The following is a 13327-nucleotide window of genomic DNA, read 5'->3' on the forward strand; positions in this document are numbered from 1 at the left end:
TGCTGGGCACAGAGTGGTGCCACATCCAGCTGGCAGCTGGCACTGGTGCTGTGCCCCCACTGCTGGGCACAGTCCTGTTCAACCTCTTTATTGCTGCCCTGGCCCAGGGCATTGAGTCCAGCAGCAGTGAGGGTGCAGCTGGCACTGAACTAGGAGCAGCTGTGGAGTTGGTGGAGGGCAGCAGAGCCCTGCAGAGGGCACCATGCCAGGCTGGATGGGTGGGCAGAGGCCAAGGGGATGAGACTGAACAAGTCCCAGTGCCAGGCTGTGCCCTCTGGCCACAACAAGCCCAAGCAGTGGCACAGGCTGGGGCCAGAGTGGCTGAGAGCAGGCAGGCAGAGAGGGCCCTGGGGGAGCTGCTTGGCAGCAGCTGCAGAGGAGGCAGCAGTGCCCAGGTGGGCAGGGTGCCCAGTGGCATCCTGGGCTGGCTCAGGAGCAGTGTGGGCAGCAGGGCAAGGGAGGTTCTTGTGCCCCTGTGCCCAGCACTGCTCAGGGCACCCCTGGAGTGCTGTGCCCAGCTCTGGGCTCCTCCATTGCAGAGAGCTGCTGAGGTGCTGGGAGGTGCCCAGAGATGGGCACCAAGGTTGGTGAAGGGCTGGGCACAGCCCTGTGAGGAGAGGCTGAGGGAGCTGGGGGGGTGCAGCCTGGCACAGAGCAGGCTGAGGGCAGAGCTGATTGCTGCCTGCAGGGAGGCTGTAGCCAGGTGGGGTTGGGCTCTGCTGCCAGGCAGGCAGGGCCAGAAGTGGGCACAGCCTCAAGCTGTGCCAGGGCAGGCTCAGGCTGGATGTGATGAGGAAGCTGTGCCCACAGAGAGAGATTGGCACTGGACTGGGCTGCCCAGGGAGGTGGTGCAGTGGCTGTGCCTGGAGGTGTTGAAGCCAAGCCTGGCTGGGGGGCACTGAGTGCCAGGCTCTGGGTTGGTTGGGTAGGGCACAGAGGTTGGCACGGAGCAGCTTGGAGCTCTCTGCCAACCTGCCTGGCACTGTGCCTGCTGTCCCTGGGCAGGCTGGAGAAGGAGTATGCAGCCCTCAAGAACAAGGAGATGGAGGAGCAGATCGAGATCAAGGTGAGCCAAGGCCCCTGGGCACCTCCTACACCTGCTGGAGATGCCCTCAAGGCCTCTTGGGTCCTCCCTGCAGCCATCCTGGTGCCACCATGACCCATCCTGGTGCCCACCAAGACCCATGCTAGGGCCACCACCACCCATCCCTGGGGACATCTAACCCATCCCTGGGACCTTTTGGACCATCTAAGCCATCCTGGTGCCACCATGACCCATCCTAGGGTCACCATGACCCAGCCTGGTGCCACCATGACCCAGCCTGGTGCCACCATGACCCATCCTAGTGCCACCACCACCCATCCCTGGGGACATCCAACCCATCCCTGGGACCTTTTGGACCATCTGAGCCATCTTGGGGCCACCATGACCCATCCTGGTGCCACCATGACCCATCCTGGTGCCACTATGACCCACCTTAGTGCCACCACTACCCATCCCTGGGGACATTTAACCCATCCCTGGGACCTTTTGGACCATCTAAGCCATCCTGGTGCCACCATGACCCATCCTGGTGCCCACCAAGACCCAAGTGGCCACCACCACTCATCCCAAGACCACTTCATGTGTCCCCAAGGGCCACTTGAGCCACCTCAGGGCCACCACCACCCATCCCTGGGACCATCTAACCCATCCTGGTGCCACCATGACCCATCCTAGTGCCACCACCACCCATCCCTGGGGACATCCAACCCATCCCTGGGACCTTTTGGACCATCTGAGCCATCCTGGTGCCACCATGACCCATCCTAGGGTCACCATGACCCATCCTAGTGCCACCACCACCCATCCTTGGGGACATCCAACCCATCCTTGGGACCTTTTGGACCATCTGAGCCATCTTGGGGCCACCATGACCCATCCTAGGGCCACCATGACCCATCCTGGTGCCACTATGACCCATCCTGGTGCCACCTCCACCCATCCCTGGGGACATCCAACCCATCCCTGGGACCATTTGGACCCTCTAAGCCATCCTGGTGCCACCGTGACCCATCCTGGTGCCACTATGACCCATCCTGGTGCCACCTCCACCCATCCTTGGGGACATCCAACCCATCCCTGGGACCTTTTGGACCCTCTAAGCCATCCTGGTGCCACCGTGACCCATCCTGGTGCCCACCAAGACCCAAGTGGCCACCACCACTCATCCCAAGACCACTTCATGTGTCCCCAAGGGCCACTTGAGCCACCTCAGGGCCACCACCACCCATCCCTGGGACCATCTAACCCATCTTGGTGCCACCATGACCCACCCTAGGGCCACCATGACCCACCCTAGGGCCACCACCACCCATCCTTGGGGACATCCAACCCATCCCTGGGACCTTTTGGACCATCTGAGCCATCCTGGTGCCACCATGACCCACCCTAAGGCCACCACCACCCATCCTGGTGCCACCATGACCCATCCTGGTGCCACTATGACCCACCCTAGTGCCACCACCACCCATCCTTGGGGACATCCAACCCATCCCTGGGACCTTTTGGACCCTCTAAGCCATCCTGGTGCCACCATGACCCACCCTAGGGCCACCACCACCCATCCTTGGGGACATCCAACCCATCCCTGGGACCTTTTGGACCCTCTAAGCCATCCTGGTGCCACCATGACCCATCCTGGGGCCACCACCACCCATCCTGGGGCCACCACCACCCACCCTGGGGCCACCACCACCCATCCTGGGGCCACCATGACCCACCCTGGGGCCACCACCACCCATCCTGGGGCCACCATGACCCACCCTGGGGCCACCACCACCCATCCTGGGGCCACCATGACCCACCCTGGGGCCACCACCACCCATCCTGGGGCCACCATGACCCACCCTGGGGCCACCACCCCACAACCCTTTCAGCTGTCCCCAGAGGCCTCTTGAGCCACCTCCATTGTCTCCTTGGCCCCAGATGTCCCCAAGCTCAGTGCCCCTCTGGGGGGGTACCAAATGCTCCTCTTGGCCTTCATCTGTCCCCATTGTTGTTGTCTCTCCCTCCCCCTCCTCCTCCCTTTCCTCCTCCTCCCTTTCCTCCTCCCCCTCCCTTTCTTCCTCCTCCCCCTCCCTTTCTTCCTCCTCCCCCTCCCTTTCTTCCTCCTCCCCCTCCCTTTCTTCCTCCTCCCCCTCCCTTTCCTCCTCCTCCCCCTCCCTTTCCTCCTCCTCCCCCTCCCTTTCCTCCTCCTCCCCCTCCCTTTCCTCCTCCTCCCCCTCCCTTTCCTCCTCCTCCCCCTCCCTTTCCTCCTCCTCCCCCTCCCTTTCCTCCTCCTCCCCCTCCCTTTCCTCCTCCTCCCCCTCCCTTTCCTCCTCCTCCCCCTCCCTTTCCTCCTCCTCCCCCTCCCTTTCTTCCTCCTCCCTTTCCCCCTCCTCCTCCTCCTCCCTTTCTCCCTCCTCCTCCTCCTCCTCCCTTTCCCCCTCCTCCTCCCTTTCCCCCTCCTCCTTCCTCCCTTTCCCCTCCTCCTCCGCCCTTTCTCCTCCTCTTCCTCCTCCCTTTCCCCCTCCTCCTCCTCCTCCCTTTCCCCCTCCTCCTCCTCCTCCCTTTCCCCCTCCTCCTCCTCCTCCCTTTCCCCCTCCTCCTCCTCCTCCCTTTCCCCCTCCTCCTCCTCCTCCCTTTCCCCCTCCTCCTCCTCCTCCCTTTCCCCCTCCTCCTCCTCCTCCCTTTCCCCCTCCTCCTCCTCCTCCCTTTCCCCCTCCTCCTCCTCCTCCCTTTCCCCCTCCTCCTCCTCCTCCCTTTCCCCCTCCTCCTCCTCCTCCCTTTCCCCCTCCTCCTCCTCCTCCTTCCTCCTCCTCTCTCCTCCTCCCCCTCCCCAGCGGCTCCGCACTGAGAATCGCCTCCTGAAGCAGCGCATTGAGACCCTCGAGAAGGTGAGGCCCAGGGGGGGACACCCCCAAAGCAAAAGCCCTGCCCTGGAGCACCCCAAAACCTCCTGCAGGACCTAAAGTATCTCCAGCAGGACCCAAAACACCTCCTGGAGGACCCCAAAACCCCTTAAGAACCTCCAAAAAAACCCATGGAGAACCCAAAAAGTTCTCCTGGAGGAACCCAAAAGCCTCTGGGGGACTCCAGACACCTCCTGGAGACCCCAAACCACCTCCTGGAGGTCCCCAAAAGCCTCTGGGGGACTCCAGACACCTCCTGGAGACCCCAAACCACCTCCTGGAGGTCCCCAAAAGCCTCTGGGGGACTCCAGACACCTCCTGGAGACCCCAAAAGCCTCTGGAGGACTCCAAAAGCCCCTGGAGGAACCAAACCACCTCCTGGAGACCCCAAAAGCCCCTGGAGGACTCCACCTCCTGGAGACCCCAAACCACCTCCTGGAGACCCCAAACCACCTCCTGGAGGTCCCCAAAAGCCTCTCGAGGACTCCAAAAGCCCCTGGAGACCCCAAACCACCTCCTGGAGGCCCCAAAAGCCCCTGGAGGACTCCAGACACCTCCTGGAGACCCCAAAAGCCTCTGGAGGACTCCAAAAGCCCCTGGAGGAACCAAACCACCTCCTGGAGACCCCAAACGCCTCTGGAGGAACCAAACCACCTCCTGGAGACCCCAAAAGCCTCTGGAGGACTCCAAACCACCTCCTGGAGACCCCAAACCACCTCCTGGAGACCCCAAACCACCTCCTGGAGACCCCAAAAGCCTCTGGAGGACTCCAAAAGCCCCTGGAGGACCCAAACCACCTCCTGGAGGTCCCCAAAAGCCCCTGGAGGAACCAAACCTCCTCCCGGAGACCCCAAACCACCTCCTGGAGGTCCCCAAAATCCCCTGGAGGATTCAAAACTCCTCCTGGAGGACTCCAGACACCTCCTGGAGACCCCAAACCACCTCCTGGAGGTCCCCAAAAGCCTCTCGAGGACTCCAAAAGCCCCTGGAGGAACCAAGCCACCTCCTGGAGACCCCAAAAGCCCCTGGAGGACTCCAAACCACCTCCTGGAGACCCAAAACCACCTCCTGGAGGTCCCCAAAAGCCCCTGGAGGACTCCAGACACCTCCTGGAGACCCCAAACCACCTCCTGGAGACCCCAAAAGCCTCTGGAGGACTCCAAAAGCCCCTGGAGGACCCAAACCACCTCCTGGAGACCCCAAAAGCCTCTGGAGAACTCCAAACCACCTCCTGGAGATCCAAAACCACCTCCTGGAGGTCCAAAACCACCTCCTGGAGGTCCCCAAAAGCCTCTGGAGGACTCCAAAAGCCCCTGGAGGACCCAAACCACCTCCTGGAGACCCCAAACCACCTCCTGGAGGACCCAAACCACCTCCTGGAGACCCCAAACCACCTCCTGGAGGACCCAAACCACCTCCTGGAGGACTCCAAACACCTCCTGGAGGGCTCCCAACCCTCCTGGAGACCCCAAACCACCTCCTGGAGACTTTAAACCTCATCCTGGAGGACCCAAACCACCTCCTGGAGACCCCAAAAGCCTCTGGAGGACTCCAAACCACCTCCTGGAGACCCCAAAAGCCTCTGGAGGACTCCAAACACCTCCTGGAGACCTCAAACCTCTCCTCCAGAGTCCAGGGAATCCCTTCCAGAATCCCAGGAATCCCTCCCAGAATCCAGGGAATCTCCTCCAGAGTCCAAGGAATCCATTCCAGAATCCCAGGAATGCCCTTCAGAATCCCAGGGAATCTCCCTCAGAATCCCAGGAAACCTCCCCCAGCGTCCAGGGAATCCCTTCCAGCATCCAGGGAATGCCCTTCAGAATCCCAGGAAATCCCCCTCAGAATCCAGGGAATCTCCCCCAGAATCCAGGGAATCTCCTCCAGATTCCAAGGAATCCCTCCCAGAATCCCAGGAAATCCTCCCAGAATCCAGGAAACCTCCTCCAGAATCCAGGGAATCTCCCCTAGAATCCCAGTAAATCCCTCCCAGAATCCAGGGAATCTCCCCCAGAGTCCAGGGAATCCCTTCCAGAATCCCAGGAAACCTCCCCCAGAGTCCAGGGAATCCCTTCCAGAATCCCAGGAATTTCCCCCAGAATCCAGGGAATGCCCTTCAGAATCCCAGGAAACCTCCCCTAGAATCCAGGGAATCCCTTCCAGAATCCAGGGAATCCCTTCCAGAATCCCAGGAGATTCCCCCAGAATCCCAGGGAATCCATTCCAGAATCCCAGGAATTTCCCCCAGAGTCCAGGGAATCCCTTCCAGAATCCAGGGAATGCCCTTCAGAATCCCAGGAGATTCCCCCAGAATCCAGGGAATCCATTCCAGAATCCCAGGAATGCCCTTCAGAATCCTAGGAAATCCCTCCCAGAATCCAGGAAACCTCCCCCAGAATCCAGGGAATCTCCTCCAGATTCCAAGGAATCCCTCCCAGAATCCCAGGAGGAATGCCCTTCAGAATCCCAGGGAATCCCTTCCAGAATCCAGGGAATCCATTCCAGAATCCCAGGAAATCCCTCCCAGAATCCAGGGAATCTCCTCCAGAGTCCAGGGAATCCATTCCAGAATCCCAGGAGATTCCCCCAGAATCCAGGGAATGCCCTTCAGAATCCCTGGGAATCTCCCTCAGAATCCCAGGAAATCCTCCTCAGAATCCAGGGAATCTCCCCCAGAATCCAGAGAATCTCCCCCAGAATCCAGGGAATCCATTCCAGAATCCCAGAAATGCCCTTTAGAATCCCAGGGAATCCTCCTCAGAATCCCAGGAAACCTCCCCCAGAATCCAGGGAATCCCTTCCAGCATCCAGGGAATGTCCTTCAGAATCCCAGGGAATCCCCCTCAGAATCCAGGGAATCCCTTTCAGAATCCCAGGAATTTTCCCCAGAGTCCAGGGAATCTCCTCCAGATTCCAAGGAATCCCTCCCAGAATCCCAGGAATGCCCTTCAGAATCCCAGGGAATCCCTCCCAGAATCCAGGAAATCCCTCCCAGAATCCAGGAAATCCCTCCCAGAATCCAGGGAATCTCCTCCAGAGTCCAGGGAATCCCTTCCAGAATCCCAGGAAAGCTCCCCCAAAATCCCAGGAAATCCTCCTCAGAATCCAGGGAATCCCTTCCAGAATCCAGGGAATCCCTTTCAGAATCCCAAGAATTTCCCCCAGAGTCCAGGAAATCCCTTCCAGAATCCCAGGAGATTCCCCCAGAATCCAGGGAATCCCTTCCAGAATCCCAGGGAATCTCCCTCAGAATCCCAGGAAATCTTCCTCAGAATCCAGGGAATCCCTTTCAGAATCCCAGGAATTTCCCCCAGAGTCCAGGGAATCCCTTCCAGAATCCAGGGAATGCCCTTCAGAATCCCAGGAGATTCCCCCAGAATCCAGGGAATCCATTCCAGAATCCCAGGAATGCCCTTCAGAATCCCAGGGAATCCTCCTCAGAATCCCAGGAAACCTCTCCCAGAGTCCAGGGAATCCCTTCCAGCATCCAGGGAATCCCCCTCAGAATCCCAGGAAATCCCCCTCAGAGTCCAGGAAACCTCCCCCAGAATCCAGGGAATCCATTCCAGAATCCCAGGAATGCCCTTCAGAATCCCAGGGAATCCTCCTCAGAGTCCAGGGAATCCCTTTCAGAGCCCAGGGAATCCCTTTCAGAATCCAGGGAATCCCTTCCAGTATCCCAGGAAACCTCCCCCAGAATCCCAGGAAACCTCCTCCAGATTCCAAGGACTCCCTCCCAGAATCCAGACAATCTCCCCACGAATCCCCTTCCTCCCCCCCCCTACCCCTACCTCCCCCTTTTAGAATCCCAGGAATTCCCTGCCCAGATTCCAGGGAATCTTCCCCTGCTCCCAGGGCACTTCCCTGAGGTTTCCTCTTGCTGCTTCCTCTTTTTTTTCCCTGCTCTTTTCCTTACTTCCTTCCTTTTCTTCCCCATTTGCTCTGCTCTCTCTCCCCCCTCTGGCCGCAGGAGAGCGCAGCTCTCGCCGACAGGCTCATCCAGGTACTATCCCACCATTCCCAATCCCATTCCCAATCCCATTCCCATTCCCAACTCCTTCCCATTCCCACCTCCTCCATCCCCCAGCTCCATGTTTCCTGCTCCCATCTTCAGCTCATTTGCCCTCCTGTCCTCTTCCAAGGGGGCTCCCACTCTTCCAGAGGGTGGGAAAAGGAGGGGGGTTGGGATTGAGGGAGGGGAATTTGGGATTTGGGATGGAAAATTTGGGATTTGGGATGGAAAAACTGGGATTTGGGTGGGAAGTTTGGGATTTGAGCTCAGTTTGGGTCTCTCAGGGGAGGCAAAATCCTTCTCCTGCTTCCTTTTGGAGCCAATTCCTCCTTTCCCAGAGGCTTCCATGATTCCAGAGGGTGGGAACAGGAAGAATTTGGGATTGAGGGAAGGAAATTTGGGATTTGGGATGGAAAATTTGGGATTTGGGATGGAAAATTTGGGATTTGGGTGGGAAATTTGGGATTTGAGCTGAGTTTGGGTCTCTTAGGGGAGGCAAAATCCTTCTGCTGCTTCCCTGTGGAGCCAATTCCTCCTTTCCCAGAGGCTTCCACGATTCCAGAGGGTGGGAACAGGAAAATTTGGGATTGAGGGAGGGAAATTTGGGATTTGGGCTGGAAAATTTGGCATTTGGGGAAGGAAAAACTGGAATTTGGGTGGGAAATTTGGGATTTGAGCTCAGTTTAGGTCTCTTAGGGGAGGCAAAATCGTTCTCCTGCTTCCCTGTGGAGCCAATTCCTCCTTTTGGTCTCCTTTCCCAGAGGCTTCCATGATTCCAGAGGATGGGAACAGGAAGAATTTGGGATTTAGGGAGGGAAATTTGGGATTTGGGGAAGAAAATTTGGGATTTGAGGAAGGAAAAACTGGGATTTGGGTGGGAAATTTGGGATTTGAGCTCAGTTTGGGTCTCTTAGGGGAGGCAAAATCCTTCTGCTGCTTCCCTGTGGAGCCAATTCCTCCTTTCCCAGAGGCTTTCCCAATTCCAGAGGTTGGGAACAGGAAGAATTTGGGATTTGTGGAGGGAAATTTGGGATTTGGGGAAGGAAAAACTGGGATTTGGGTGGGAAATTTGGGATTTGAGCTGAGTTTGGGTCTCTCAGGGGAGGCAAAATCCTTCTCCTGCTTCCCTGTGGGGCCAATTCCTCCTTTTGGTCTCCTTTTCCAGAGGCTTCCATGATTCCAGAGGGTGGGAACAGGAAGAATTTGGGAACTAGGCTGGAAAATTTGGGATTTGGGGAAGGAAAAAATGGGATTTGGGTGGGAAGTTTGGGATTTGAGCTCAGTTTGGGTCTCTTAGGGGAGGCAAAATCCTTCTCCTGCTTCCTTTTGGAGCCAATTCCTCCTTTCCCAGAGGCTTCCATGATTGCAGAGGGTGGGAACAGGAAGAATTTGGGATCTAGGGAGGGAAATTTGGGATTTGGGATGGAAAATTTGGGATTTGGGGAAGGAAAAACTGGGATTTGGGTGGGAAATTTGGGATTTGAGCTGAGTTTGGGTCTCTCAGGGGAGGCAAAATCCTTCTGCTGCTTCCTTTTGGAGCCAATTCCTCCTTTCCCAGAGGCTTCCATGATTCCAGAGGGTGGGAACAGGAAGAATTTGGGATTGAGGGAAGGAAATTTGGGATTTGGGATGGAAAATTCGGGATTTGGGATGGAAAATTTGGGATTTGGGTGGGAAATTTGGGATTTGAGCTGAGTTTGGGTCTCTTAGGGGAGGCAAAATCCTTCTCCTGCTTCCTTTTGGAGCCAATTCCTCCTTTCCCAGAGGCATCCATGATTCCAGAGGGTGGGAACAGGAAGAATTTGGGATCTAGGGAGGGAAATTTGGGATTTGGGTGGGAAGTTTGGGATTTGAGCTGAGTTTGGGTCTCTCAGGGGAGGCAAAATCCTTCTGCTGCTTCCCTGTGGAGCCAATTCCTCCTTTCCCAGAGGCTTTCCCAATTCCAGAGGTTGGGAACAGGAAGAATTTGGGTTCTAGGGAGGGAAATTTGGGATTTGGTCTGGAAAATTTGGGATTTGGGGTGGGAAGTTTGGGATTTGAGCTGAGTTTGGGTCTCTCAGGGGAGGCAAAATCCTTCTGCTGCTTCCCTGTGGAGCCAATTCCTCCTTTCCCAGAGGCTTCCATGATTCCAGAGGGTGGGAACAGGAAAATTTGGGATTGAGGGAAGGAAATTTGGGATTTGGGGTGGAAAATTTGGGATTTGGGGTGGGAAAAAATGGGATTTGGGTTGAAAATTTGGGATTTGAGCTCAGTTTGGGTCTCTTAGGGGAGGCAAAATCCTTCTGCTGCTTCCCTGTGGAGCCAATTCCTCCTTTTGGTCTCCTTTTCCAGTGGCTTCCATGATTCCAGAGGGTGGGAACAGGAAGAATTTGGGATCTAGGGAGGGAAATTTGGGATTTGGGCTGGAAAATTTGGGATTTGGGGAAGGAAAAACTGGGATTTGGGTGGGAAATTTGGGATTTGAGCTCAGTTTGGGTCTCTTAGGGGAGGCAAAATCCTTCTGCTGCTTCCCTGTGGAGCCAATTCCTCCTTTCCCAGAGGCTTCCATGATTCCAGAGGGTGGGAACAGGAAAATTTGGCATTTGGGGAGGGAAATTTGGGATTTGGGCTGGAAAAAATGGGATTTGGGTGGGAAGTTTGGGATTTGAGCTGAGTTTGGGTCTCTTAGGGGAGGCAAAATCCTTCTGCTGCTTCCTTTTGGAGCCAATTCCTCCTTTTGCTCTCCTTTCCCAGAGGCTTCCATGATTCCAGAGGGTGGGAACAGGAAGAATTTGGGATTTGGGGAGGGAAATTTGGGATTTGGGCTGGAAAATTTGGGATTTGGGTGGGAAATTTGGGATTTGAGCTGAGTTTGGGTCTCTCAGGGGAGGCAAAATCCTTCTCCTGCTTCCCTGTGGAGCCAATTCCTCCTTTTGGTCTCCTTTCCCAGAGGCTTCTACGATTCCAGAGGGTGGGAACAGGAAGAATTTGGGATCTAGGGAGGGAAATTTGGGATTTGGGGAAGGAAAAACTGGAATTTGGGTGGGAAATTTGGGATTTGAGCTGAGTTTGGGTCTCTCAGGGGAGGCAAAATCCTTCTGCTGCTTCCCTGTGGAGCCAATTCCTCCTTTCCCAGAGGCTTCCACGATTCCAGAGGGTGGGAACAGGAAGAATTTGGGATTGAGGGAGGGAAATTTGGGATTTGGGCTGGAAAATTTGGGATTTGGGGAAGGAAAAACTGGGATTTGGGTGGGAAATTTGGGATTTGAGCTGAGTTTGGGTCTCTCAGGGGAGGCAAAATCCTTCTCCTGCTTCCCTGTGGGGCCAATTCCTCCTTTTGGTCTCCTTTTCCAGAGGCTTCCATGATTCCAGAGGGTGGGAACAGGAAGAATTTGGGATCTAGGGAGGGAAATTTGGGATTTGGGGAAGAAAATTTGGGATTTGGGGTGAGAAATTTGGGATTTGAGCTGAGTTTGGGTCTCTTAGGGGAGGCAAAATCCTTCTGCTGCTTCCTTTTGGAGCCAATTCCTCCTTTTGTTCTCCTTTCCCAGAGGCTTCCATGATTCCAGAGGGTGGGAACAGGAAGAATTTGGGATTTAGGGAGGGAAATTTGGGATTTAGGCTGGAAAATTTGGGATTTGGGTGGGAAGTTTGGGATTTGAGCTGAGTTTGGGTCTCTTAGGGGAGGCAAAATCCTTCTCCTGCTTCCCTGTGGAGCCAATTCCTCCTTTCCCAGAGGCTTCCATGATTCCAGAGGGTGGGAACAGGAAGAATTTGGGATCTAGGGAGGGAAATTTGGGATTTGGGGAAGGAAAAACTGGGATTTGGGTGGGAAATTTGGGATTTGAGCTCAGTTTGGGTCTCTTAGGGGAGGCAAAATCCTTCTGCTGGTTCCCTGTGGAGCCAATTCCTCCTTTTGGTCTCCTTTCCCAGAGGCTTCCACGATTCCAGAGGGTGGGAACAGGAAGAATTTGGGATCTAGGGAGGGAAATTTGGGATTTAGGCTGGAAAATTTGGGATTTGGGTGGAAAATTTGGGATTTGAGCTGAGTTTGGGTCTCTTAGGGGAGGCAAAATCCTTCTGCTGCTTCCTTTTGGAGCCAATTCCTCCTTTCCCAGAGGCTTTCCCAATTCCAGAGGGTGGGAACAGGAAGAATTTGGGATCTAGGGAAGGAAGTTTGGGATCTGCCCCCACTGGGAGTGGTTCCTGCCCAGGCCTTGGTGCCAAAATGAGCTCCAAGCTGAAGGTTTGAGCTTGCCCCAAAGGGAGGCATTTGGCAGGGGGCAAAGGAGGTCCTGTGGGGGCTGTTGGCACCTCCCTGCCCTTGGTGCCATCTGGGCTGGGGCTGTTGGCACCTCCCTGCCCTTGGTGCCATCTGGGCTGGGGCTGCTGGCACCTCCCTGCCCTTGGTGCCATCTGGGCTGGGGGTGTTGGCACCTGCCTGCCCTTGGTGGCATCTGGGCTGGGGCTGTTGGCACCTCCCTGCCCTTGGTGGCATCTGGGCTGGGGCTGTTGGCACCTCCCTGCCCTTGGTGCCATCTGGGCTGGGGCTGTTGGCACCTCCCTGCCCTTGGTGGCATCTGGGCTGGGGCTGGTTGGCACCTCCCTGCCCTTGGTGCCATCTGGGCTGGGGCTGCTGGCACCTCCCTGCCCTTGGTGCCATCTGGGCTGGGGCTGCTGGCACCTCCCTGCCCTTGGTGCCATCTGGGCTGGGGCTGCTGGCACCTCTCTGCCCTTGGTGGCACCTGGGCTGGGGCTGTTGGCACCTCCCTGCCCTTGGTGGCATCTGGGCTGGGGCTGCTGGCACCTCCCTGCCCTTGGTGGCATCTGGGCTCGGGCTGTTGGCACCTCCCTGCCCTTGGTGCCATCTGGGCTGGGGCTGTTGGCACCTCCCTGCCCTTGGTGCCATCTGGGCTCGGGCTGCTGGCACCACTCCCTGGGCTGGTGGCACCTTGACTGTCCTCAGTGCCACCTGCCATGGGGCTGGTGCCATCTAGTGCCAGCTGCCATGAGGTTGCTGTTGCCCCTTCATGGATGGTGCCACCTTAATCGCCCTCAGTGCCACCTCCCAGGCCTGCCTGTGCCCTCCTTGCCCCTGCTGTGCCCCTTTTGTCCTCAGTGCCACCTCCATGTCCTCAGTGCCACCTCCTCTTCAGTGCCACCTTCCAGACCTGCCTGTGCCCTTCTTGCCCTCAGTGCCACCTCCTTGTCCTCAGTGCCACCTCCTTGCCCCTGGCTGTGCCTTCCTCACCCCTGCTGTGCCCTCCTTGCCCTCAGTGCCACCTCCTTGCCCCTGCCTGTCCCCTGCTGTCCTCAGTGCCACCTCCTTGCCCTCAGTGCCACCTCCTTGCCCCTGCCTGTGCCTTCCTCACCCCTGCTGTGCCCTCCTTGCCCTCAGTGCCACCT

General features: G+C 56.9%; 2 protein-coding genes across 8 annotated transcripts in view; one reads left to right on the forward strand and one right to left on the reverse strand.

Moving 5' to 3' along the window:
• The window catches only part of EVI5L (ecotropic viral integration site 5 like), a 59679-nt gene that overhangs the window by 25682 nt on the left and 20670 nt on the right, over nucleotides 1-13327 (forward strand). For 5 of the 7 annotated variants that reach the window (XM_064141657.1, XM_064141651.1, XM_064141656.1 and 2 more), the window contains exons 10-12: nucleotides 1006-1066; nucleotides 3865-3918; nucleotides 7901-7933. In XM_064141657.1, coding sequence (XP_063997727.1) covers nucleotides 1006-1066; nucleotides 3865-3918; nucleotides 7901-7933 — 148 coding nt within the window. The remainder of the gene's footprint in view (nucleotides 1-1005; nucleotides 1067-3864; nucleotides 3919-7900; nucleotides 7934-13327) is intronic. The other 2 variants (XM_064141654.1, XM_064141655.1) reach the window with 1 other exon arrangement.
• Nucleotides 2916-3698, reverse strand: LOC135174387 (uncharacterized; the record flags this gene model as incomplete). The annotated part of the gene is made up of 3 exons (XM_064141666.1): nucleotides 2916-2957; nucleotides 3004-3460; nucleotides 3520-3698. Coding segments are annotated over 3 exons (678 nt in total), but the record flags the coding sequence as incomplete, so codon positions are not given.

Source organism: Pogoniulus pusillus, unplaced genomic scaffold (genome assembly GCF_015220805.1).
Source record: "Pogoniulus pusillus isolate bPogPus1 unplaced genomic scaffold, bPogPus1.pri scaffold_62_arrow_ctg1, whole genome shotgun sequence".
In the NCBI taxonomy this organism is placed as follows: Eukaryota; Metazoa; Chordata; class Aves; order Piciformes; family Lybiidae; genus Pogoniulus; species Pogoniulus pusillus.